At 40.9% G+C, this 27,514-nt stretch overlaps 1 protein-coding gene across 8 annotated transcripts in view; it reads left to right on the top strand.

Annotated features, from left to right (window-relative positions):
• Positions 1 to 27,514, top strand: part of ZNF236 (zinc finger protein 236) — a 138,563-nt gene that overhangs the window by 45,368 nt on the left and 65,681 nt on the right. For 7 of the 8 annotated variants that reach the window (XM_090039554.1, XM_090039557.1, XM_090039556.1 and 4 more), the window contains 6 exons: positions 2,117 to 2,289; positions 6,027 to 6,173; positions 14,007 to 14,078; positions 18,320 to 18,523; positions 19,667 to 19,895; positions 24,927 to 25,199. In XM_090039554.1, coding sequence (XP_089895680.1) covers positions 2,117 to 2,289; positions 6,027 to 6,173; positions 14,007 to 14,078; positions 18,320 to 18,523; positions 19,667 to 19,895; positions 24,927 to 25,199 — 1,098 coding nt within the window. Of the gene's footprint in view, positions 1 to 2,116; positions 2,290 to 6,026; positions 6,174 to 11,947; positions 12,027 to 14,006; positions 14,079 to 18,319; positions 18,524 to 19,666; positions 19,896 to 24,926; positions 25,200 to 27,514 lie in introns of those variants that run through there. The other variant, XM_090039560.1, reaches the window with a different exon arrangement.

Below are 27,514 nucleotides of genomic sequence, written 5' to 3'. Positions count from 1 at the left end.
GCCTCCTCCAAGCAAGCAAGGAGTTAACCCCTTCCCACCACGAGCCTGCTTACCTCCGGCTGTGCTGGGGGTCGGCAGGGGGCTCGGTGGCTGCTGAGGGAGTGTCTGGGGGGCTTCGGGGGAGTGGGGGCACAGCGGGCTTCACCCGCGCGTCTGTCACCGCTCCAGAGCCTACCTGAGTGTGGCCAGACACCACCTTGGCATGGCTCCTTAAGGTAAAGTGGGTAAGGAAGTGGTTTATTCTGTCCTCTCTCTCCTTTCCCCCTGGGACCCCCGGCTAGGACAGAGCAGCCCCTGTCAGGCACTCCCCCGCTTCTCTCTCCCCAGGGCCCTTGCAGTGAGCAGCTGGGAGGTGTGGCCAGCCCACTGGCAGCCTAAAGTGAAGGTGGGGGTGGGAGAGGAGAGAAGGAAATGTAATTCTCCCTCCTTCGCCTGTCCCGCTGGCATGAACCCCAGCTGGAGTCTGCATGGCCAGGGCACGCAGTCTGTCAGGGACCCCTCCCCACGCCATGTTGCTCCAGTGGCAGGAGTGGGGGTGTGGCCAGATGCTGACCAGCATAGCAAAGGGGGCAGGGAGGGAATTTATTCCTTCACCTCAGGGGGTCATACTAGGCCAGTGTCTATCTACCTCCTGGCCCCTGCTCTGGCTAGGGACCAGAGGGGCAGGGACAGCCCTGCTCTCTGGAGCAGAAAGCACAGCTCAGCCCAGGGCTGGAAAGCATGCTGGGATGCTGGGGGACTCTGATTTAACTTCAGCCAGGAAAGCGTCTGGGACAGAAGTTCCATAAACCAGTTTGACCTAAATCAGTGAAGTCTGATACTACATTCAACCAGGTTTATCTTAAACCAGTTTCAGCCATTTTGAAACTGGTTTCTGTGTGCTGAACTTTTGTTCTGTTACAAGTTTAAACCAGTTTCTGATTACTTAAATTGGTTTATGCGTAACTTCTGTCCCTAGCTTAGATGTCCTTCCACAACTGCATTGTAGATTGCTTAACTGCGGTTCTGTTTTAGGTTTCATATATTTGAATTACAGAAAGGAGACACTAGAGGTCACCCTTGTATGTGATGTTAAAAGTAGTGTCGAAATCATTATTTTAAAGAGTCGAGAGAATAAGCTCAACAGAAAAAATTACTTTCTGTCTTAATATATTATCCTAGTTACTTGTGGAGCCTAATATGAATTTTAAAAATTGATGAACAGAACAGTTGTCCTCAAAGTCTTATGATTTTTAGATTTCTGCATTTCTTGAGGAAGAATAAAACTATGCGTTTCTGGCTGGCATGGGAAAAAAAGATGTGTCAATGAAAATGTCAAAATAAGTTGCACTAATCCTCATTTCAGTCTATGTATTAATTCACCATTATCCTGATATTAGCATGTAAAAGCTTCCTTTTATGGTTTTCTGCTACAGGAGTACATCAAAGTAAGGTGTGAAATTGCTTTCTCAAGGGGTTGTAGCCACTAGCGTGTGTATGTAACAAACTTTTGCTTCCTTTTAAAAAAGAAAAGTACATATGCTATGAATTTAGAGTACAGATTTCCAATATGTAAAGTAGGAAATAAGGTACAAGTTCAATAATAAATAAGGATATTCAGATACTGAGAGTACCATGCCCCAAAATGTTATGAGAAGTACAGGCCAACTGGTAGTCCTCTCTGTATTTCTGTCTTTTGGGTGCTAAGGGCAAATATTGTTCTATAATATTACTATATTTTAAAGAAAATCTTCATACAAACCTTAAAGGGAAACCTTTATGAGAGAGTATATTTTAAAGTAGTCTTACATGTAGGCTTAAAGTATCTCTAAACATTGAATACCATTTTATCTCACATTTATTTGAAAGCTACCTTTGGTAAACTGCCAGCTGATGCTTTAAGCAGCTGCTTAATACTAATTTTACTGAAATTTCAGTGTCAAATATAATGTCTTTTACTAAGTCTCTAAAGTTCATTTAGCAATTGAGCTATAGCAGGTTTTTGTTTTTTTTGTTTTTTTGGGTTTTTTTTACTGTCAAAGCAAGTAATAGAATATTATTGCACATATCAGCTATAAAGAAAATCAATCATAATTTCTTTCTAAGGTATAATAAACTTACGTAAATCTTTCTTTAGGTGAGAGACCATTTAAATGCAGTGAATGTGGAAAGGCATTTAACCAGAAGGGGGCATTACAGACCCATATGATTAAGCATACTGGTGAAAAACCCCATTCCTGTGCCTTTTGTCCTGCAGCCTTTTCTCAGAAAGGCAATCTTCAATCACACATACAAAGAGTTCATTCAGAGGTAAATAAAATAATTAACAATATGACTTTTGTTTCCTTCTTGGTATTTAGTCTGTTTTTACGAAGCACTGTTCTTAAAACTGCACCTTGTTACCTGCATGAAACATCATGACTTACAATGTGGGACATTAGATTGCAGGCCGCATTTGCTCAACTTTATGTAGATTGAGTTTCTCAAATCACTTAATCTAAATTAACAGTGTCTGTGAATAACAAAGACTTATTTTACTCTTACCTTTTTAGCATATAATATCCTGGGTGAATAGTTTAAGGGAAATATATTTCTTACAGGGCTTTTTGTTTCATTTTTAAACATTATTTACAAACAGTTATCTTTGTTTGTAACTGTTTATGATGTAAATTGGATAAAAGCAAAACCAGAAGCCTCTCCAGACCTCAAAGGTGAGAAAGTAACCGGTGAGAGATTTCAAATCCGAACAATACATCCTACACACACCAATATCAGTCCTCTGAGTACCTCTTTTTTCCCCCAGGATATGAATGAGGGCTTCTGGAAGAAGAAGGTAATAATATGTCTTAGGCTTCTTCATTAGTAGAGTAATTGAGGAGACTGACCAAGCTAGTAGTCCCTAGTGCTGCTGAGGGAGGGTGCACAAAAATAGGTGCTGCAATCTTCTGTTCTTCATTCTGATCCTTTTTTCTCTAATTCTTTGACCCACAGATTTTAAAAAACAGGCCTTTCTATATAGCCCAACTTCCTTCACAATGTTGGGTTGTAGAATTTTATCAGATAATTTATTCATTTGAACCAGCAACTTGTAGTTGAGCATATCTTTCTTGGAAAAATAACCCAGGTTTGATATAAAGCCTTTGTATGATGCAGAACCTGCTACATATTTGCTAACCTATTCCAATTACTTGCTGTTGAAAAATGTACACTAGTTACAATGTTTTAGCCTTAGCCTTCCAATCAATTAATGTCTTACCTTTCCTGGTAGATTAGAACCAAGAAGAGTTGGGTATTTTTGCCTAGTTAGCTATTTTCATACCTTGATTTGTAGGATTTCCTCATACACAGGACTTGTACTAATATATTCATATAAATATACATATTACGTGGTTTAGTCCATGTATGCCCTACTGTGGATACAGCTATTCTGATATAAAGTTGCTGGAATTGTTATGATTTATTTTAGCAAACCATTGAAAATAAACTATATCAGTACACCAAGATTTAACAATAACAGTCTCTTACAAATCTCTTGAATCTCTTTTTGATATGCTAAACAGTTTAAGCTTCTTAAGTCTTTAAGATGTGTTTTGCAGACCTGCAGTCATTCTTGTACCTTTTCTTTAACCCTGTTCAGTTTTTGACAGGTTTGTTTTTTTTTCTTTAAAGCCTGGACCCCCAAAAAGTATACACTATTCTGGGATCTGTCTCTCCAATGACCTTTACAAAGATAACATCTTGCTTCACCTTATGCTTTACTGTTTTACTAAGATATGTTACTCCTCTAAGCTAATGTGTTGCAATAGGAGCTCCTATTTATGTGACCTAACATGACTAGCAAATGTTTTTTTCAGAATCACTGCTCTTTAGGATATAGTCCTCCATCATGCAGATATGATGCATCATTATTACTGGGTGTTCAGTGTAGGTTTTAGCTATATTAAAGCACATTTAAGTTCATCTTACCAAATGATCCAGACTACTGTAGGTGACTAGTCCTCGTATTTATTTAGCTTTTCCTTATATGTGCTATTTGGTCCTGTGTATGGCGATAAACTACATCCGACTGGAGGGCTTGGTGGCAATGTGGTAAAGCTACTTATGGCGGGGTAGCTCTTATAAAATACCACAGTGTTGCAACCTCCAGAGTAAGGGGAACATAGGGTGCCTCAAAACCTTAGCCCCCACTGCCTTGTGGGTACTGCATGGTTGGAAAGAGGCAAAGAGACATCACATGCTGAAGATCTTGGTGTGATGGTTGCATACACCATAATCCAGGAGGATTGATGGTTGCCAAGATATGTGCTATGAAGTCATCTGCAGAAGTTTTATCACAAGTGATTTTCCTTTAGAATACTGACAATAAGTATTGAATACTGTCAGGCTATTATGAGAATTCACTTACTGATTTATCATTAATTAATTCTTAAGATGTACCACCTGATTGTATATTCTAGAAAGGTCTTTTCCGGAGGTTTTCTCAAGTAGCACTTTCTTTATTCTGAGCTTGCCTTTAATATTAACCTTCAGAATTTTCATCATTGTTTCTTTGGTCGTATTTTCCTCTCCTGTTTTAAGTCTACACTTTATCCTCTACTGATTATAGAGTTTCTATTACAGACTCTTGTATGACGACTCTCAGGTCTGTTTCTATTTAGTAATATATTTTTTGCCAACTTGAAACATTTTCCTGAATATCTTGCTAAGAGTTTGAACTCAACATGGGAAAAATGGAACTTTCCTGTTGTTTTATATTGGCAACGATGCAAACCATGTGCAAAAATATGTTTTGCTGCATCATCTAATTCTTTCATCTCCTTCCACCATATTACTGCTGTTACTATATTAATATCTTTCTTTATAACATGCAAAAATCTGTCTCTGCCTCTTGCTGTGTTTCTCTTGAGTTTTTATCATTTTTTGTTTTATTCTTTGAATGTATAAGTTTTATTTTCTGTTGTTGGTGCTGCCACAGGGGTCAGCTGGGAGCACCAGCCTCCTATCATCCGGCAGGCAGATTGGGGGCTTGCACCCCTGTGAGGAATCCGGGACAGCCCTGCAGCCCTCCCAGGTGTGTGGGTGGGCCCTGATCTGCCTGCTGGATGACAGGAGGCTGCTGCTGCCAGTTGGGGTAGGTGCTAAAGCCAAGTAAGCCTAGTCTTGAAACTCAAAAACGTTTCTAGTGCCCTTGTTTTTTATTTTTGTTTTTTTTCAAAGCCGTTTCAGAGGCTTTTGTTTTGGTTTGGTTTGATTTTGCTCTTTGGAGCTCGAAATGCATCGAAACAGCTTCAAAATGAAATGCCAGGTGAAATTTTGCACAGCTCTAATGTTCACATCCTTGCCACATTGCTTTAGTTGTCTGTATCTCAAATTCACACTTTTTTTTCTTGTTTTAATGTCCTGTCAAACCTTTTGCCTATTTTTTCTGATTTTTATCTGCTCTTCCTTTTCTGAAGTTGCGTGATTAAACTGTGCTGCCCTACCTTCATGTTCTTTTTTTCCATTTTTATCTCTGTTCCTTCTTCCATACTGTTCTTGACATCTGTGGTCCAGTCCACTATGCCTCTTCAAAACACCCTTTTATTCTAGACTCCAAAGTGTAAGTAGATAAAAACAAAATTGAGCACAATTTATTATTATTGATTCACTTCTTTGCTTTCCACTTTGTCTTTTGTCTAATTCTTCAGACAGATCTTGATTAGTAAATTCTCTGTTGGATTTTGTTTTTGTGTATCTAATTAATGCCTGGGTGGGAGAAATGGATGGATAAAAGTGAGGTTACCACTAGTCAAAAGACATTTATTTACATCTCGGAAGCTTCCTCAAAAGATAGCAGCAATAAGTGATGGCCATTTCAGTAGATAATTGCCTCAACTCCAAAGAGGAATGCTTAACTGTTCTCTTACCTGTCTTAAAAGAAGGCTGATCTGATTTATTTATTTACAGCAGTAAATACTGTCGTATGTATATCACAATGATTTATAAGACCATTTACCGTTCGAAGACTTAGAAAAATATTTTATTTTTCTTTTTTTTAATTCCTTAAGGTGAAGAATGGCCCTACATATAACTGTACTGAATGTAGCTGTGTTTTCAAAAGCTTAGGTAGCTTGAATACTCACATCAGCAAGATGCATATGAGTGGTTCACAGAATTCTGCAAGCTCTACAACAGACTCGACTCATGTTACAACGGTAAACCTTACTTTCTTTGCTATGCAAATGACTTTATCCCAACACTACAGCACTATTAAAAATGTCCAAATAAATTGTTATGTTTATCGTTTAATATTGCATTACAAACAGAAAAGTATAGCCCTCATTAACGGCTCTCATTATTTCTTTTGAAGCCTCAACTCACAACTTGGAAAGAATAGTATTAAAACACTCGGGTGTATCACCACTGTGTGGACTCGGTAGGAAAATGAACAATGGAACTTTGTCATATGTACATTTTGAAGCTGTCTTAAGTAAATAGATTCCCTGTTGTTTCATAAAGGAAAATGGCTCTTTTTAATTTGTTTTATCTTTTTTAGTTTTCAAAACTGTTTAAACTTGTTTTTCTTGTATACTGAATATCATTTGCAGTCCTGGATGTTCATTGCACACAAAAAAACCTGACTATTCAAATTCATAAGGCCACTTCTGTACTTTAGGAACATTATGATAAACCTAGAAAAGAGGCAAATGAGACTGTTTCAAATACCATAGATTACGTTTAACACGTCTGGCTTAATTGAGTTTTCAGAAGATTTCTTCCTCCCTTCAAGAATATTCTTGTTGTCACTTGCTATTGAATAGGATATATGCACTTCTGCAGTGAAACTCCTGCAATTGAGCACATTAAACTTCCAAAATAGTGTTCTTTTGGGAGGTGTTTTAAGCACCCTTTATGTAGCATGTTTTACTAGATGCCTTTGTCTGTCTAGGAGTGCACTGCGGTTCCTCCCACCCACCTCAGATCATGGACAGGTCTTACATTTCTAACAGGTTGTGCCTCTGTACTCCGGATTCCCAGGGCTCAGCCCCTCTTCTTTCCCTGCCCCCAATCTCTTGTTCTGTGCAGTCTCTGGCAGTCCAAACTACTGCCCCAGGGAAATAGCTTGGTCTCATGGATTGTCACACAGTTGCATGCTGCTCAGTCTCATCTCTTGTGGACAAGATGCAATCCTTAAATACTTCCTGCCCACAGAACAAGGCAGGAATCCACTTTGCAGATGCTCCTGATAGGTACAAAATATCTGTTTCTCTCTGTATCTCTGGCATTCCTACAAACCAGGCTGGAGGAAGGACACTGGGCAGGGGGCTGTTTCTGACCAGTTATGAACCGGGGAACTTTGTAAGGCAAACACGATGACTGCTACACTACAAAAACTGAAGGTACTACAGAAAATAGTCACCAATCAGGAACTTATGGGTGGTGGAACTTGTATTGCCTCCTTCAAAAGTCAGCTTGCGGCTTCTGTAAGTGGTAGATGCCATGACTGGGGTGAAGGGCGGCATCTATCTATAAGTGGGGGCAATGTTGGAACCCTGAGAGGGTCACACAGCCAGGAGGTCCATGTGTGCTTGGTGTGGAGCCTAGGGCCTGTACTTCATAGAGATTATGGCTGGGATGAAGGGGAGTCCCCAGAGTCTGCAGTGTTAGACCCTTCTCCCATTTACAGCCTCCTGTGGGTTGATGAGGCAAGTGAATCCTGGTTGTAGCAACTGCTGCATGACCAGAGAAACCTTCCACAACACCTCTACTTCTGTGGACATGTTTACACTGAACTGGTTGGTGAACTGGGGACCATGTGGCCATGTGTGGTTCTGCATGCCAGCCTGCATGGGAGCTGAGTGAGCTCTCTGAAGTAGTGGCCATCTGTGTGTCAATAGGAGTGTACATGCACTGGACTCGCTGCAGTGGACTTAAAGAAATTCCAAGTTGTCTTTTGCATGAATTTTCTTAATACCTCCTTCTGTATGACTTCATTTAACTGGTTCTCATAGTTCATCAAAATGTCTCCTTTGGAAATAAAAATAACCTTCTTCCCTGCCAAAAAAACTCAACTATAGTCTTACTTTGTCACTTCATTTATTTGAAAATGAATCAACTGTGACTATAAGGTTATTTTCCATGGTGTCCTCCTAAGTTTCCAAAATCAAATCTTGAATAGAATGGTCTTGTTTGGGGGCAGTAGGGATCTATTATGAGCTGGAAGTGAAATTAACAGGCCTGTTTTGGCAGTAGAAACTATGAAGAGTAATGCTGCAGCTCTGCATTCCCAGTGTAGAGTGGAGAAAAGTCTCTGGTTGTAGTTCCCTGGGTGGCTGACCGGTTGACATTTCCCTCTTTTTCCAGCTTCCTTGGGAACCTTTGCATATGGAAAAGCATGCTGGGATCTCCTGCCATCCCCCTGGAATAGAGGCCTTTCATGTCTTGTGGTGCTCCAGATGACTGGGCACTTGAATGCCTGTACACATTTCTCATCACATTTTTGTGGTGCTGTAAATTTCCCAGAATTCTTGGCACTGCAAATGAATGCCTGTCTATGCCCTTAGCTCCTCTCCAGCAGCATAGAAAACAGAAATTACCACTGTCCTGTTAGGCACCTATATCTACAGGTTAAACACAGGACCACATTTTTGTACAGATTTGTCTTAGTTTTTCAGATTTGTTAGTATAGAACAATGGAGACCAGTCTTTTGGCCAGGCATGCCAAACATTAATCCTATACCTTCACCCGGGTGCCAGGGTGATACCTTTCCCTTACCCAGTTTGTTGCCAGGTTTGTACTCCCTGCCCAAGCTGCTGCTCTGCTTTCTGCTCCCTGTCCTGTCTGTCACTGAGCTGCCTTTCTCCTCCCCAGTCTGCTGTATGCCACAAACAGGAGCTGCTTGTACTACTTATGACATGTGCCACAGGTTGGCCATAGCCACCCTTGGTATAGGGTAACTTAATATAGGTTGGTTTGAAGACTTTTCTTTTGAAATTCTCTCAGAGCCTATTGGGCTTCTCTGTCACCATGACAAATAATAGATTCTAGAAAGTAGCTACCAGTATCTGTTCTGAATAGAGGTGTACATAATCCGATGCCTGATAAGTCTGTGAGCTATGCTCGCAGTGTGTACAGTTTTCTTTTAATGCACAGCTTTTATGACTTGGAATTCTTAAGAACAATCATTAAAACTTCAGACTGCTTGGCCTTTGAAGTACAGAAGGAAGCTGGACTTCTCTTCAGCCTGCATTCTGTGCCTTGTCTGGAATAATCTACTTTTCTGTCTTGGTGTCAGTGTTTTACCCAAGGGCTTGAATCCTGGGGCTTTTCTAGATACATTGTCAATTGCTTGTCACCTGACAGGAACCTTCTAAGCTAGTGACTGTCTTCATAACACTTGCTCATTTGGTGTGTTTTTGTTGCCTGAGTCCTGCTTTTGCTACCAGTAGGAGTTCTTTTAGTATCAACTCTGCCGTGGGATACTTGCACAGACTTCTCAGCTAAGATTTCTGAAAAATCACATTCCAAATAAGTACTAGAATAATGAGGATACGCAAAAGAAGAAAAAAGCACCGTTACCCGGTCCCGTTACCCGGTCCAATGTGATAGTCTCGCTAATTTAGTTTCTACAGTACTACACACCTGACTTGTCAAGCCTAGTTTGTTTGTGATGGTGGCCAAAAACTTTTTCTCCTGAGAGTCCTTTGGGTCATGTATGTCAGTGTGCTTAGATATCAGGCTCAGATGCAGATCTTGCATTCTTCCACGCAGACCTTGCTTTCCAGCCCTGAGCCTCCTTGCCTACCATCAGGAGGCTTCCCCACTCCATGAATGCTATAGAAAGACAACAGAGAAGACTTTAAGGGTCTTCTGCATAATTTGCTGCTCCAGGACCTCTTTCCAATATCCTGAGGAAATATGGGGAAGGATATACTAAAAATCCCCACCTGGTTGCTAATGCATGCCAGAGTCTGTACTTTGGCTTTGATTCAGTTGGCACCATCCCAGTCCTTTGTCCCTTTATGCTAGGATTAATTATTACAACCATTTGGGCAGGGTACTGATATACGAGATAATGACTACCTAGTGGAGTACAAAACAGATGCTGCTTCAGTGAGCAGAGTTATTTCAGCTGCAGTATCATCTCCAGTGATTTCAGGAAAGCTTTGTAGCAGTTTGCCTAATACTTTACAAGGATCATCCTGCATCTAGGAAGAGGAAACTCCATAGCAGAACCATTGGACTTGCTGTCTGATACAGTATGGCTCTGAGTAAAGAGCCAAGTGTCTAATTGTACCATTTCATCAAATTGCAAGTGAATCTGGCAAGAGTTACCTGGTTGACCCCTGTGTCTTTTCTGAGTTTGTAAAGCGAGTAGTCTCATGTATCTGGTCCTGCTGAAGTAGGGTGAGTTGGACTGTTAATTCCTACAACAGTGTTCTTTCCATCTGGTAGAATCAGTACCATTGTGCATGCTGAAAAGACCAGAGCCTTTCTTTCAGTATCCACAAACTGAGAAAGGAAATGATTCAACATCTTTGGCAATAGGATATATTTTTCATGCTCTCTGAAAATGAGAATCTCGAGTTACCAGACTGATGACCATTGATCAGACTTTGGGGAAAAACTGAGTCCCATTCATGAAACTTTCCCTTGTCATGCCCCTAATGCCGGTGCACCCTTGACCTGCGAGCCTGGGTCAGCACGACCGGCTTGGCGCGAGCAGGGGGATTTATAACCAGACAGGTGGGTAATAATGATGAGCAGGAGTCAGAGGATTTAAACGCAGCGTATTTGGTCACACAAAAGGTTTATTTTACTTACACTATTGATGTGCTGCAATGTAGGCAGAGGAGTTGATTTATTCAGTTACAGCATGCAGATGTCATGTTACCCAGCATTTACAGGGTGGGTAAGAGAGTTGCTTGTTACAGATTCCGAGCAATTCACATAAGCCGTTGCAGTCTGCAGATTGCCGAGGGCTCTTGATAAGAAAGATTACGACAGAGGTAGAGAGATATACGGGGATACGCCAGAAAGATACGTAGGCGGGAGAGATGACATTCATGCACGATCTGTTCTTCTTGAGTTGTATACGCAGTTCTCTGCTTTGGGCGGAAGTTCTTTCAAAGTTATATTTGGCGAAAGTGACCAATTACTATACACCAGCTATAAATAATGAGTTGGCATTTGTGCTTTCTTTGTTTGCTCAGGTTTCAGAAAAAAGGGGGGTTATTTTTACTTGGGTGGTACTGGTTCTGTTTGGTCACAGGATGGCGCACATAGTATATTTAATTTTACAACTTTAGTAAAGTCAGCTAATCTCGTTACTATAGGTACTTTATCTTTCGTGCTGGGCTGTCAAGGTCAGTTTCTCTCGTATCAGAAGCTCAAGCGATTTGAAATGAGGCACAGACAGGGGTGTGTATATGTGCAATACTGTTACAAACTAAAAAATAATAGTGTGAGACTACAATTACAGAGTTCATAGTGTTAGCTTCTGACCTTTTGCCATCTGACCTTTTGCCATAGGCATCTGAAATCAAAGACTTTAATCTTTGACATCCCTAAGGAAAATAACTAGCTTTCTGGCTACTGAGAGGTGCACATGGAGGCTAAGCACGTTCTTAAGATGACAGATGATACTTCAGATATCATTACAGATGCAGCTTTATACTGATATTTGTGACTGTGGGTATATTCCTGGCTCCATTCCTTGAGAAGACTCGGGGAGAATTAATGATAATCATATGAAGACTTGGCCTTTCCAGTGTTGAGGTTGATGAAGTGGTAGAAAATGAAGTCTGCTAGGTCTTTTAGCATTTTTTTTCTCTCTGACAAGGAAGCTAATCTTTTTACCTGGCTTTCAGAGTCTTTTGGCAGTAAAAGAATCAACTTTTAAACATGATTCTTTCAAACATGATTCTTTCAAACGCGGAGGACCATTAACAGGACCTCTCTCAACTTTTGATTAGACATTCTGGGACTACTTGGAAGACCCATCTCAGATTTATACACTTCTGAAGTTTGTGGCTAGTTTCATTTGTCTCCAGATCTCAACATGATGGTGAGCACCTTCTCACTATACTTTTTCCAAGAATTGAGAAAATGCTTTTGAAACATTGAAGTGTAAAACTTGGCTAACACAATTACGTGGAGTATTTATTTGTTAACTAGACTGTCAGGCTATATTACCTGTCTTGATACTTGTGCTATGGTAGTACCTATAGTCTAGTTAACAGTAATGGCAACTCTGAAGGTTTCATAGATTTCTAGGGTTGAAAGGGACCTGGTAGATCATTGGGTCCGACTCCCTGCTTCAGGCAGGAAAGAGTGCTGGGGTTAAGTAACCCCAGCCAGATGCCTGTCTAATCTCTTGAACATGTCCAAGGTAGGGGAAAGCACCACTTTTTCCTTGGAAGCCCATTCCATATTTTGGCAACCCTTACCATAAAGCATTTCTTTCTTATGTCCAATCTAAATCTATTCTCCTTCAGTTTGTGGCCATTATTTCTGGTAACCCTGAGGGGTGCCCTGGTAAACAGTGTCCCCTATTCCCTGCTGACCCCCTCCCCCGGTTGAGTTTGTAGGCAGCCACAAGATCACCTCTCAGCCTTTTCTTGCGGAGGCTGAAGAGATTCAGGTCCCTCAGTCTGTCTGCATAGGGTCTTAACTGCAGGCTCTCAACCATACGAGTAGCCCTCCTCTGAACCCTCTCAAGGTTATCCACATCCCTCTTAAAGTGCAGTGCCCAAAACTGGATGCAGTCGTCTATCTGCGGTCTCACCAATGCTTCATAGAGGCGAATTATCACTTCCCTAGACCTGCTTGTGATGTAGCTGCTGATGCAAGAAAGAGTGTGGTTAGCCTTGCTTATTACCTCATCACACTGGCAACTCATGTTCATTTTTGCGTCAACCAAGACTCTGAGATCTCTTTCCACTATTGTGGTGCTCAGAATAGTACCCCCCCCCCCAGTCTATTGGTGTGTTAGAGATTCTTTCTCCCCAGGTGCAGCACCTTGCAATTATCCTTGTTAAATTGCATCCTGTTCTGATCCGCCCACTTCTCCAGTTTATCCAGATCTGCCTGAATTCGTTCCCTGCCCTCCAGTGTGTTTACTATACCCCATAGTTTACTGTCATCAGCAAATTTGGACAAAATGCTTTCATCACCTTCATCCAAATCATTGATGAAGATATTAACCAGTACTGGTCCCAGGACAGAGCCTTGGGGGACACCACTGCCCACATCCCTCCAGGGAGAAACCAACCCATCCACAACCACTCTCTGGGTGTGTCCCATAAGCCATTTTTCACCCACCTTACTGTGAGAAAATCCACATCACAGCTACTCAGTTTGTTTGTAAGAATTGGGTGTGACTTTGTGTCAAAAGTCTTTTTAAAATCCAGGTAAATAATGTCTACTTCTGCTCCTGCATCTAAGCACTTTGTGACCTGGTCATAAAAAGAGACCAGGTTAGTCAGGCAGGATCTGCCTGCTATAAACCCAATCTGGCTGCCCCTTACCATTGTGTTACCCGCTGGCCCTCTGCAAATGTGATCCTTTATGATTTTTTCTAAGGTCTTGCCAAGAATAGAGGTGAGACTAACTGGCCTATAATTACCTGGGTCCTCCTTCCTCCCCTTTCTGAAAATAGGGACCACGTTGGCCCTTTACCAGTCTTGGGATGTGTACCAAGTGCCACAAGTGCTCAAACAGTTGCATCGGTGGTTTTGCTATGTCATCAGCCAATTCCTTTAGTACCCTTGGGTGAAGATCATCAGGGCCTTCTGATGTACTTCCAAATGACATACATAAACTATGAGGGAAAATGGAAATTTCTTTTAAAATAGTATTTTCCAACTGAAGTGCATCTTTTTTTTCCACCATACCTCTGGTTTTCATGTTATGAAAACATTGATCTTTAACAGCTTGGGGTGGGGGGGTTGTTGGTTTTTTGTTTTTTTTTTTTACATTAGAAATTAAATTAGGTTGTTTTCATCTAGGACTGTAACTTAATGAATGTCTCTCTTTTTTGGTCTAGGAGTCTGTGTCCCAGCCTCTAACAACACCTCCTGCTAACCTCTTGCAACCTGTGGATAATAAGTGGAAGAGTGTAAGTATAGATTTTTTTCATTCATTTGTGGTGTGTCAGTACTGTAGGGGTATTGCAGCTTTTAGAACTTTGAAAAATCTTTCTCAATATTATGTATTAAAAATGCAGTAATTCTATAGTAGGTAAGTTTATTTTTTGTTAAAGGGTCTTTTCCAGTGATGGGTCCAATTTGGTAACAGAAATTTGTTAGTACATGCTAATACTAGTTAAGAATTAAAGAAGCCATTTTTGTGTAATATTGCCTGATTCATATATATTTTCATGACAACTGTACACAAATCCATGTAAAAATTCTTGAAAATGGATGAAAATCTGAGTCCTGCTCTAGCCCCTGTATTCTGCATGAGAAGATCAGGGCAGCATAAAGAGTCTCAAAAAGCTCCAGCTACTGTCGGGGGGAACTTGCAACTGCCTTCCATAGATCCAGTACCGTGCAAGGTTCTCATCCCAGAGCAAGGTTTCTCTTCCTCTAGCAAAAAAGTGTGTTGGGCCTGGTGACAAAGAGGACACAAGTTATAGTTGGAGCAGCAACATTTTCAGACTCAAGTGGGTCACCTAGCTAAACCACAGGCCAAGAGCTGGTTGTCAGATGTCAGGGCTCTGGAACTACACAGGGTCCGAAGAGCCAGCAAGCTAATCTGAAGGTGAGGGGTCCCAGCAGACCAGGAACAAGTAGGTAGGAACCAGGAAATAATCAAAAAGTAGGACCCAGGGCACAGGAAACCAGGAACGTGAATCGAGGACTAGGATCAGAGTTGGGGATTTATCGGAAGCCAGGTGGCTAAGATATCTATCTGATTGCAAGTATAGCTAAGGGTTGAGGTAAGGTTATGGTCAGAGCAGTGGTTGATTAAGGCCAGGAGGTCAAAGAAAGGAACTGGAGACAGGGACTAGGAACATGGTTGTCCAAGATGGCATGGCCTGACGGTATTATTGCTGAGACACAAGGCTCTATATAGGAAATGGGAGGGTTTTGTAGCACTCCCATCAAGGTTTTATGGGTCTCTTTGGGAACCTCATGGGAGGGCCTAGGTTCAGCTGGGGCTGGTGTTTGGCTTGCTGCTGGGTGGTACCGCAGCTTAGGCTTCTGCCTGTGGAAATGGAAGACCTGTTTAAATCCCAAAGGTCCTAACAAGTATACTGTTACAGAGATTATCCCTCAGTTACCTATAGATTGCAGCACAAACTGCCATAACTTGGGTTCTCAAGGAGGTCTGCATAATACCAGCAGCCATAGGATAGTTCAGGACTGGGAAAGGGGCCAGTGTGGCTATCACAGTACTAGAGATAAGGTCCATTCATGGATCAGTAACTGGCTAAATACAGGGAAGAAAGAATGGGTATAAATAGTCAATTCTTAGAGTAGAAGGAGGTTCATAGCAAGGATTTTAAGGGTCTTTTTGTTGGACTTTTGCAGTTCAACTTATTTGCAAATAAATGATTTGGAAAATGGGATGAATAGTAAGGTGACCATGTTTGCTAATGACACTTATTATCAAGGTGGTAAAAAAACAAAGTTGATTGAAGAACTGCAAAACAATCTTGTAAAATTGAATGAGCAACAAAGTGGCAGATGAAATTCAGCGTAGGTAAGTGCACCATGATGTGTGTGAGGGGAAAAAAATAACCCAAGATGCATTTGCATGGTAATGAGTTATACACTAACTGTTACTACTCAAAGAAATCTCCCAATGATTTGGATAGTTCTCTGAAAACATCAGCCCAGTGTTCAGCAAAAGGCAAATAAAACGTTATGAATTATTGAGAAGGAAACTGAAAACTGAATATATCATCTTACTAGTGTATAAATCAATGGTGCACTCATCTCTTGAAAACTGGATGCAGTTTTGAGGTTCTTCCCCTCAAAAGCATATCCTAGATTAGTGGGGCCAACCTTTTTGCCACGTCTCACAAATTACCCCTCCCTTTTCCCTGATTTGCCTCTCTGATACCTTTCCTTACCTGATCAGTTGCTCAGCCATCTGGTCCCTGACAAAGCTGCTGCTTTGCTTTCTGCTTCTTGTTCTGTGCTTAATTCCTGCTCTGCTTCCTGCTCCTCACCTTATCTGCCACTGTGTTGTCTGACCCCTCCCCAATCTGCCTGTGCTACATGGGGGTTGCCCATGCTACTTGTGGTATCCTAGCTGCAGGTTGGTCATCCTTGTCCTAGATTTAGAAATGGTGTAGAGAAGTACCCCAAGAATAATCAGTAGCATGGAGAGGCTTCTGTATGAGGAGAGATTAAATATGGAATATAGCTTGGAGGAAAGACTGCTGAAGAGGAGAAACGATAGGGGTTAATAAAGTCATGAATGGTATGCAAAAATAACAACAATTTATTATTTACTTTCATGATACTAGAACTGGGGGACATGCAATGAAGTTATTAGGAAAGCAGGATTAAAACAAATAAAAACAATTTCCTGTTCATGCAGCATGTGGTTAGGCTGCAGGACTCATTGCCACAAGATTTTGCAGAGGCTAGTAATTTAACCAAGTTCAAAAGAAGATTAGACAGATGCATACAAGATTAGGTCCCAGGGCACATATTAAACATTATAACTTACAAATCAGGACTTCCTACATCTCTCAATGCTGGAATCTGTAAGGGAGGAGGCAGCAGATCAGTTTGGATGGAACCTGCATATATAGTTTCCCCCTTAGTAGCTGTTTTCTGTGTACTGGGCCAGGTGGACCTGTCTTCTGATCTAGTATGACACTTATAATGTTTGTACAATAGTTATTTCTTAAGACCTTACATCCAGAACATTTTTGAGAGCAGAGGTTTTAGCCATATGTTTACTGGATTAATGATTATGTGATTAGTGATTACTGGATATGTTCATTTGATTAGTAGCTATACTATCCTTTGCGTAAATATTCAGAGGTGGTTACTGGACTGATTTGCAAAGGTTGCAAATGCATATAACTTGAAATGAGCAGTGTATCGCAGCTTTCAAACAGCCCAGAAGTATTTGGCTCCCATGACCCTCCAGGCACTTCTGAAACCTTTTTGTGTCTATGTAATTGCTTATATGCTTTCCTCCTCTAGTATAGTTTGTCACTCTTAGATGGAATGACCAATTGAAATTTAAGACCGCTTTTAAATGCTGGATGACAGATCTTAAATGTAATTATAAAATAAACTTCCAAAAGGGCTAGTTCAGGGTCTTAAGCTATTCAATATTTTTATCAGTGACTTGGAAAGAAATCATTTACTGTTGAAGTTTTCAGGTAACACACAGATTTGGGGAGGAAGAAAACAAATCATTATTGCTACAGAGTGATTTACATTGCATCATTATCAGAGTTCAAACAGAGAATATAGACCATACTTTTAGGGTAGAGGAACCTGTTCTGGGAAAGCAGTGATGTTGAAAAAGATTTAAGTGTCATGATGGATATATCACTTGAATGTGAGCTTACCAGTGTGATGTGTTTTGCTATTGGAATAACATGTTAGGAGTCAGGCGGGTTCTTTAAAGCTCACAATTTGCTAAAAGAAGATTGGCGGTTTTTATAGCAGGCATTCTCTAATTCAGTTAATTACTTTAGTTGAAGCAGGAGCTGATCCAGGGAAATGTTAGTGGTGTTCAGGAGGTCAAAGTAGATAATCACAGTGATCCTTTCTGGCCTTGTAATATGTGAATTTTTTAAACTGTGAAACAATATTTGACTCTGTACTATATTCTAAAATGCATACTTAATAAGCATTCCAAATGAAAGCCTTGAAGAAAATTTATGATGTTTTCATGTGATGGAAGGTCTTAATAGAAATAGTAATAAGTTTCTCTATATTTCTGTTGAAACATTCTCTCCTGTGTATGAACATTTGAATCTCTCTATCTAAAATCTTATACATACTGGTTAAACAGACATACTGGTTAAAATGTGAACACCATTTCTCATTAGTTTTGTTTTTCTGTGTACACTTGCAAAATTTGTCATTCTTGATAGGTCTTGTGAATGTATGAGGATCCAGTATTTTATCATAAGCTTAATTCAAGCAAAAGGTTATGGTTGTACAACTCGGGAAGAACTCCTGGAAGGAGAATACAGCCCTTTAATGGAGTCAGCTGTGCAGGAATGGCAGCTGTATAAACTATTAAGACCTTCCTTCAGTCTTACATGCGTGAACAATTAACATACATGTTTCAGATAAAGATAATTTACAGGTAAGTTAAATTTTCTTTAGACCTCTCTTTCTCATTTTCCTTTACATATTTACTGCTCTGTTTCAGGCCACCCATTTTCGGTCTCCACTTCTTCAACAGACAGAAAACCAGGTAGCTTCAGCAGCTGCTCATCAGGGACAACAGGCTGTAACTGATGTCATCCAGCAGCTCCTTGAACTATCGGAGCCAAGTCCAGTGGAAAATAACCAGCCCCAGCAACCTGGCCAGCAACTCAATATTGCAGTTGGAATCAATAGAGACATTCTACAGGTAGAACATAGATGCATAATAAGTGGCTTTATATGCTGCAGTGCTGTGTATTTGTCTTATCCTGCTAGTGAAATTGGCCCTCCATGTTTTCAGTAGTCAGGTGTTCTTTTTGAACTTCTAAACTGATTTAAAACAACTGATTATTGTTGTTTTAATTGAGGTTTTGCAGTCTCTCTCTTGTGGTCCAAGGACTTATGGACCTTTATAATGTTAAATTATGTGGCCCTAGATTGCAAATTTATTCAAAAGAAAATTTGCATCAGATTATGAACTGAAAATGTCACCCAGCTGTGTTCCATTAAGTTTAAGGAGGAATGTTTGAATCAGGCCTGTAGTATGAGGAGGGGGTAATTAATATACTGCACCTTCAGTTGTTTCCCAGTGCTTTTCTTGCCCCTTTAGGTGCTCAGTCTTCTTAAAAGAATTGTAATAAGTTGACCACTTTGCAGTGTGTTCAATCATCAAGCTACAAAGGTTGCAAATTATTTATGTGCCTACAATCTCTCTTAAGCACGTAAGAGCTATAGTTCAATGCTGAATCCCTTTTTGGAACACTTTTAAAGCCTTCAACTGGAAGTCACTGTATACAGGTGCAATTTTATGCATGTACAGAGCTCCATGAAGTTAGTGTGGTCCTGTTCAAATGTTGAGATTTATAGGATTAAGTCTTATTCAAAAAAGTTTCCATTTCACAAACTTTACCTATTTATATATTGGTTCCTACATACATATGATTAGGTTTTTTTTAAATTTTTAGTTCAGTTTAGCATGCAGTGTTTTGAGATATGAATGGCATTTATATTTTCAAGTGACAAGTAAAAAAAATAGAATTTGGAATTTTTGTGGGAATTTGTAGATATAATTTTAATGTTTGGGGAAGTGGTGCTTGATGCATGTATTGCTGGATAAAATCCAACTTGGCATCACATGAATAATGCAACTACTGCAATATTACTACCTGTCACCTTTGAAAGGAAGCTTGAAACTTTGAAAAGCAACTGATATTTCGAGTTTGTAAGTAACCTGGTAGAATTTCTCTAATTGTAAGTATTTCATCATTTACAGAATTGTTGTTTGAGCAAAACAGTTGGAATAATTTGTGGGATTTTTCTTTTCTAACTTTCTAGTTTTGTTCTGTCTTAGCAAGCTTTAGAAAACAGTGGTCTGTCTTCAATCCCAGTTTCTGCACATCCTACTGACTGCAGCCAAATTAAGACTCCTGCAGCCCAGGATCAAAATCCAGATGTCCAGAATATTTCAGATCACCAAGCTGACCTGAATAATGCAGAACAGGATAAAGGACAAGAAAGTCTAGATAAAATGGATAAAAAAGAGAAAAAGGTCTTAAAGAAAAAATCACCATTTTTACCTGGTAATGTTGAAAATGTTCACTCTGTAAACTCTTTATACAGTGCTATTTACACTATCTTACATTTTTATAGTTTCTGTCACTAAGATATAGGATTTTTTTAGATCTAGGCAACAAATAAAATGCTTATTTTTATAGTTTATATTCTTTTCTCTAAAAGAACTTGTGTGTATATTGAATCTCTTGCTACATTTTTTGCATCCAGGTTTCAGTTCTGTATACCCGTTTAGATTTAATACAGAAGTATCAGTATGGTTAGTCACTAAGGTAGGGGTGTCAAAGATGGGACCCATGGGCTGGGTCTGGCCCGTGGAGCCCTATCATTCATCCCCTATGAGTCTCAGACTGGCTTCATATGCAGCACTGTCTGGCCCCAGCCCTGCGTACTACGCATGGCATGCAGAAACAATCTTGCATAAGCTGCATACAGAGTAGAGGCCAGCATAGCACATGGGGCCAGGCTGGGGCTTGTACTACATGTGGTGCCAGGTACCAGACTGGTCCTGAGCACTGGATCTGGGGCCAGTCTGAATTGTGCTGGATCACCGCACCTGCTGGATCCAGCATACAGGGGGGTCCTGCATGGGCTGCCCCCGTACAGTGCATGTCCCAGACTGGCCTTGTGGCATGCCATACACGGAGCCAAGCCTAGTGTCTGCTGTGAGCTGGGCTGAGGTTGGAGTGCATACTGCCAGCCAGTGGACCTGATCCAGCCTTGCACCCCTCATCCGGCCTGCGGGGCCAGATGACTCACATTCCTGCACTAAGAAATGATCAGTTGGTGATAACTCTGACAAGTAATCCTTGAGCAGCTTCCTTTAGAGCTTAATTGTTAAACTTTTACGGGTTTTTTTTTTATATCAGTACAGGAGTTGGACTCAAGGTTGATTTCAAAGTTAGAAACTCTTTCAGTATACCAGTGTTCTTCAGTTGGTGGCCTGTAGGCTGCTTGCAGTCCAAAAAGGGTTACTCTGAAGCTTCTGGGCTTCCACCAGCTGCCAATCCCCTTATCACCAGGGATCCAGGTTTCCATTTCTTATGGAAAAACACAGATTTTTCGCCTTTTGAGGAGGAAAATGTGGGAAACCATGGGTTTCCCCTTGCAGGCTGGCAGAGTTCCCGAGTTCCCCTTCCAGGCTGCTTGAGACTGGGTGGAGTGGGACACAGGGGGCGCCACATGCATGTGTGCACACATGCACGTGGCCAGCAATACAACCAAGCAGCAGTAGAGAGTAGATCTTCCAGCTGCCTGCAGGTAAGTTTATTGGGGGGTGGGGATGGGGGGGAGAGGGCATAGGTGATGCATAGGGGAGCGGATTTAAGTGGTTATTGAGTTGAGTGAGGGAGTGTGGGGCAGGGTTGGTGGCTGGGGCTAGGAGCGCCTCCCAGCCTGGGTGGAAATGTGCAGTCAAGGGCTTGGCTGGGGGAATGGGTCAGAGTTATGGGTGGCTCCTCTGGGAGAATGGCAGGGGGCTGGCTCCCTGCTGTTGCATGCACTCGGGGTGGGGGGAAGGATCTGGGGGGGAGGTCACATGCCTCCAGATTTGTGCACAGGGTGGGGGAGGATGTAGGCTACCTGCTGCCCTCCCCGTGAGGGCCTCTGTGGCCCAGCGGATGGGACCCAGGACAGGATGGCAGAGTGGGGAAGGGAGGCTCAGTGCTGCCACTACCATCACTGGGACCTCCACACCAGCCATGCTGCCAAGGTAAGGCACACCCTATCTGCCCAGCAGCAGTGGGGAGCACAACTCTGCGCTGCTTTCTCAGCTGCTGGCTGGGCAGGGGGATGCTTCATCACGACAGCATGGCTGGTGTAGCGCTTCCAGAGGTGGTGGCAACAGCACCCAGCTTCCCTATTCCACTCTGCCTCTCCCGCTGGGTCCAGTGGGTAGGCCATGGAGGCTCCTAGGGGAGGGCAGCAGGGCGGGGCACCCCAAGCCCATAGCAGGCAGCCCACATCCTCCCCCACCCTCCACAGGCTCCACTCCAGCTGTGCTGCCTGCTGGGGGTGGGGCACTCCACTCCGGCCACAGCAGGAGCCAGGTTCTGTAGCCCTGGCATGCTGGGGACCTGCTCCAGTAGGCTTGTGGGGTGGAGGGTACTGGGACAGGAGTAAGGGACACCAGTAGGGCTGGGGAAGCTGTCAGTTGGGAGTGAGTAACACCAGCAGGGCCAGGGGGCTGTGGGTGTGAAGCGAGGGGCCAGGACAGGGCACCAGAGTATCAGGGTTGCTCAGCACCATAAAGCAGCAGGGAGGGGGGACAGCTGCAGTTGGACCCATGTTTTGGTGAGTGAAGGGGGCAGGGGGCATTCTGATTTTCCATGATAAAAAAAACAAAATCAAATGCCAAAATATGTAGGTATTCAGAATTTGTTTTATTATAATGATTGAGCCACTAGTAGGCTTCCAAATTTTCAAAGAATTTGAGATTTTTAAACAGAGAAAACCAGGATCTATGCTTATTACTCTAGCTACACCATAGCCAAGAGCTCCAGGCTTCCCCTTGGCTTCTGCTTCTTGTGGGGTGCCCATGTAGTGTAGTGGTGGGGGCTCCTTTGAATTTCTTCTTGATACATTTAATTTTATGCTAATGTATGCATACAACTTTGCAAAGAATCATTACATTATATCACCTTACTAGATGCAATCTGATATTGGATATTAATATATCAGTAGGATATCCTCTGTTTTGACTGCCTTATTTTTTAGCTTAAAAGGAAAACTTTGGGGGGGTTGTTTTTCTGTTTAGTTCTGAGGTTTTTGTTTTGGGTGGGGGTTGACATGCAAGAGCTAGCTGTTGACTTAGACAGTACTTAAGGATTGTGGGTTTTAAGTTTGTATTAAAGACATCAACAAATTGTAGATCTGTATGAAAGGTTTCCAATGGCATTTATTTTTATTTATTCATTTCCTTGCAAATTTACAAGGATACTCTGTCTGTTAACTGAAACTTCGGACTCCATGTGAATTAGCTACGTTTTCCAGTGTGGTAGAGGCTGAAGACCTGTTGATTAAAACACTGTTCCTGTGCATTTGATAAACCCTCTGGGAGGGGAGCTTCAGTCCTAACATACTCTGTCACTAAGATTACTAGTTCAAATTTAACTAAATTTTTAATGATAAGTAGCAACATATTTTAATATACTCATGCTTGTATGATGGCCACCATTTTGGCTGCTGCTGCTTCTCAGGTCTCTGCACCACATTTGACCATTTTGCTACATATGCTTGTGCTCGTTTGTTGTATTTTGTGAGATCTTTCAGTGTATATTTGACTTCAAGCAGCAGGTGTTGCATAGTCTGAGGCTCTGTGCCACAGTCACAGGTGGTTGAACCAGTGATACAGCCTCACTTCTTCATTAGTTCCTTGGAGTGTCCAGCTCCGGTGCATAGGCGGTTGAGGCATTGCCACCTTTGCCCTGGTTTGTCAGCCTCTGGTGGTAAAGACTCAGCCACTGAAATGTCTATGTTTTTTTGCTGTTAGGTATTTTCTTCAGCCTCTTGTTCCAGATCTGTAGTCATGTAGTCAAGAGGTTGGGTGCTGGTGTGAAAGCTCCTGTGTGACTTGAGATGTTAATGTGCTGTGGAATGGTTTTACAGTGGGTATCTCAAATCTTTCTCTTGGGGAATTCTGGTGCCCTAAACTCTAGTCTTCTGTAGAGGAGTTGGAAAAACCTGTTGTTGTTTATTTTTTTCTTTGGCTTCATAGTGTATATCCAGGGAATCATCCAGGTTTAATGACCCTTGTTTTCTGGTTTCAAAGAAACATGACACAACCCTGACAGCAGGTGGTGGATTCCACAGACGCTAAACATTTATGTTATATAAATTGTTTAATTTCTGCTACAGTTCAGCAATTTACACATCAGGTTTATTGTCTATATAATATGGCTTTTGTCACTATACCAGCTGGTATAGTTGTGACAACAGAATTTCCTTTTTGGAGATGTATCAGAAATGAAGCATAAGCTGTAATCAGGAGTTTAAATGTCAAGACAATTTTTATATGGTATTAAGGAAAGCTTAAATTTGTAATCTACATTCTTTTAAGCTCTGTTTCCTTATTATATTGATTTTTATTAAAAAAGAGAAAAAGTCTTTTAACATTTGGAAATACAGAAAGCTTTCAGTGTCAGAGTAACCACTTAATGGTAGTGACCAGTTAATTGCAGATTTCTATCAATGTTTAAGTATACTAGAAAAGAGTGGACATTTTAGAGTAGACCAGTAGTGAACTCCCATTGATTTACTTTATTTATTTTTTAAAGAAAACTAGCCTATGTAATCGCCCTCATTTCTGCATCATTGTTTTGCGCAACTGGATTGAATTTTGTTCTGTAATGTCTGTTTGTTTCTAAATTGAGTAGAATTATAGCTTCCAACGAAATGGATTTAGGTCTTGGCTGATGGTAGTAATTTTTTGCCCACTTATTATTCTGGAGACCACGTTAAATGATTTACTTAAACACGCAAAAACAAATTAGTCCCCAGTTTCATGTTTTCATGCTACTTTTTTATATTGTGATTCCAGGAGGGTTATAATTCAGTAATTAGCAATTCAGAGTAAATTAGTAATTCAGAGTAAATGCTCTGTCACTTTGAGCTCTGTGTTTGAATTGTATATTATGTATGATATTGTTTTTACATGCACACATTTACTCTTTCTCTTTTTCGCCAAGATCTAAAGTAAGATGTACTATAAATTGGGGGTAGGCAACCCTTGGCATGCATGCCAGAGCATGGCACATGAAGGCATTTTGCTTGGCATACGTGCCTTGGGGCAAACAGCGGGGAAGGGGCTGGGGCTGCGCTGTCACAACGAGGATCAGGCCTATCACGGCTCCCACCCTTGGCCTACCAACATCTTACAAGTCGAGGTTGTGGGTGTTTTTGGCACTCTGCCCAAAAACATTGTCAACCCCTGCTACAGACCTATTTTGTTACTTTTTACCTTCTCTATTACTGCCATGTTGTTGTTGCTGTTGTTAATATTGCTATTTATTAATAACACCACTAATTGTTGTTTATTTTAGGTTCCATCCGTGAAGAGAATGGAATAAGGTGGCATGTTTGCCCATATTGCTCTAAAGAATTTAAAAAACCCAGTGATCTAGTGCGTCACATTCGCATTCATACTCATGAGAAGCCATTCAAGTGTCCCCAGTGTTTCCGCGCCTTTGCTGTAAAGAGTACCCTTACAGCACACATAAAAACACACACTGGCATTAAAGCCTTTAAGTGTCAATGTTGTATGAAATGTTTTTCCACCTCAGGAAGTTTAAAAGTTCATATTCGTCTACATACAGGTAAGTGCTTCAAAGTTATTCCTGTGGTCTTTATGATGTGGGAGAAAAGTCTGGGAATAGGGGAACAAAATAAGGCCCTTAAATCTTAATACCTTTATCTTAATAGATATTCTTAAGTACCCTTAAATCTTTAAAAATACCTAACAGAATGAGGCGCTGTTTGCTTCTTATGAAAAATAATTTAATAACCATTTAAATCCTTAGCCCTATCGCATTATTGCATTGTCAACTTTTTAAAATATTTTAATTTGTTTTCATGGCTCCAGTTCCCATTTGTGTTTAACATTTTATATTATGAATAGTTTTGTATTTTATAGTTACTATAAATAATTTGTATACTGAGAATTATGTACTTTGCATACTGCTTATACTGTTTTAGCATTATAGGATCAAGCAAACTGACAGTTTTGTTCAATTATAATTACAATTGTCATGTGCTTTTAAAGACTTTCATTGTGAACAATATGTGTAGTGTAAGATAATGAATTGTTAGAAAATGATGCTGAATGGTGTGCTTGAGAACTCATTTTAAAATTCTTATATCTTAATATTGAATTATAGAAATGTAGGGACATCAAGGTTCATTTAGTTCTTCTCCCAGTATGTATATAGCCAGGGTATCAAACTCATCCTGAGCCCCAGACTGGATTCACATGGCCAGCAGCAGGGGTGAGAGGAAGACCAAGCTGCTGCCAGTGGGCATGTCCAGCAGGGCTTAAGGGCTCTGAATTCTGCACCAGACCACATCTCTTAACCACACTCCCAACTTCAGGTGGCTTGGCAAGCCTGACAGAACAGGTTCATGGGTTGTCTGTTTGACACCCCTGATAATACAGGATTTGCAATCCTTAATTAACCCGGATGAGTGCCTACCAGCCTCTTTTTGAAAATCTCCAAAGAAGAAATAAAGGAGGTTTATACAACTTCCCTAGGAAACTCATCCCATTGTTCTTCTGGTTTTACGGTTAAAAAAAACTTCCAAGATGTAATTTAAATCTGCCTTGCCTAAAGCCTTGCATCCCACCTTCTGAAGCAAGGGAAACAAAATAAGGGAAAAATGTTCTTTCAAATATTTGAAAACTGCTGTTATATTTTCTGTCCCATCCTGCTGTCTCTTTTTTTTCTCTGAACTAAACATACCTAAATCTTTCAACCAACCTCATATGACTTACATTCTTGTTAAACTGTGGGACCCCGCCCTGTGTGCAGAGTAGACTAGCTAAGTAAAATGGTACTCTAGTGTCTCGCTTATACTGATTCTATTAATATATCCCATTTGTTTTCTCTATGATAGCACAGTATTGCTAAATCATATTGAATCTATGGTCCAGCATAATTTCTAGATTACTCTTAACTGGTTGGATGACAGTGCAGACATTCCTCTTCCCACTTGTATAGGTGCATTTGGTTTTTCTTCCCTTATACCTTATATGTGTTTGTTGAATATCATTTTGTTTCTGTCTAGTTCTCCATTTCAGCAAAATGTCTTTTAAATTTTAATTCTATCCTTCAAGGTATTTTGCAGCTCAGTTTTGTTATCTGTAAATTAGTTGCCATATACTATCTTTCTTTACATCCAAGTTGTTAATAAAAATGTTAAACAGTACTAACCCCTGTGGAATGAATTTGAATCTTCCTGCCAGCCTGATGGTAATATTTGCGGTTCTTGAACAAATTCTGTATCCACTTAATGGTAATTTGGTTTGACCCACATTTCTCCAGTTCATTTAAGTGGGTATGAGTTGAGCCATATTTAAAACAAGCATATGGCCATCTCATCTCTCTTATTCATCAAAACAGTTATTCTGGAAAAGGAAATTTAAATTTGTTTGACATTCTTTGTGCTTAACAAATACTTCTTGACTTCTAGTGATCACCTTTTTATCCTCCAAGTATTTACAAATTTAATTTTTTTATTATTTGCTCTCAGTACTTCCCAGGTATTGAAGTCAGGTAGGCTAGTCTGTAAGGGCACTGGGACACATGAGAGGTGGGATGGGGGGACACAACCCAGTGCTTTACTGGAAGAAGAATCACATAAGTTTGACCTCATTCAATCAGCTATTAGATAAAAGCACCAAAAAGCCCAGCTGAAGGGCATAAGCTATACAGGCACTAGGCGAGCCAGGTCAAACTAATGCAGTTCCTCTTCTGGGCACACTCTGTGCTTACTTAAAAGTAAAGCTCTGGGTTGTTTTGTTCCCCTCTCCCCCAACCTGTAAGCAGCCTAAGTGCTTAAATTTTCCTTTCCCCCTTTTAAAGGTAATCATTCTGCTAACCTTTTCCAGTCCCCTTGATCCACCTTTGTCCTCTAA

The sequence above is a fragment of the Crocodylus siamensis genome, chromosome 3 (genome assembly GCF_052110815.1).
Source record: "Crocodylus siamensis isolate JL-2025a chromosome 3, ASM5211081v1, whole genome shotgun sequence".
In the NCBI taxonomy this organism is placed as follows: domain Eukaryota; kingdom Metazoa; phylum Chordata; order Crocodylia; family Crocodylidae; genus Crocodylus; species Crocodylus siamensis.
This window is presented reverse-complemented; position numbering and strand designations above follow the sequence as displayed.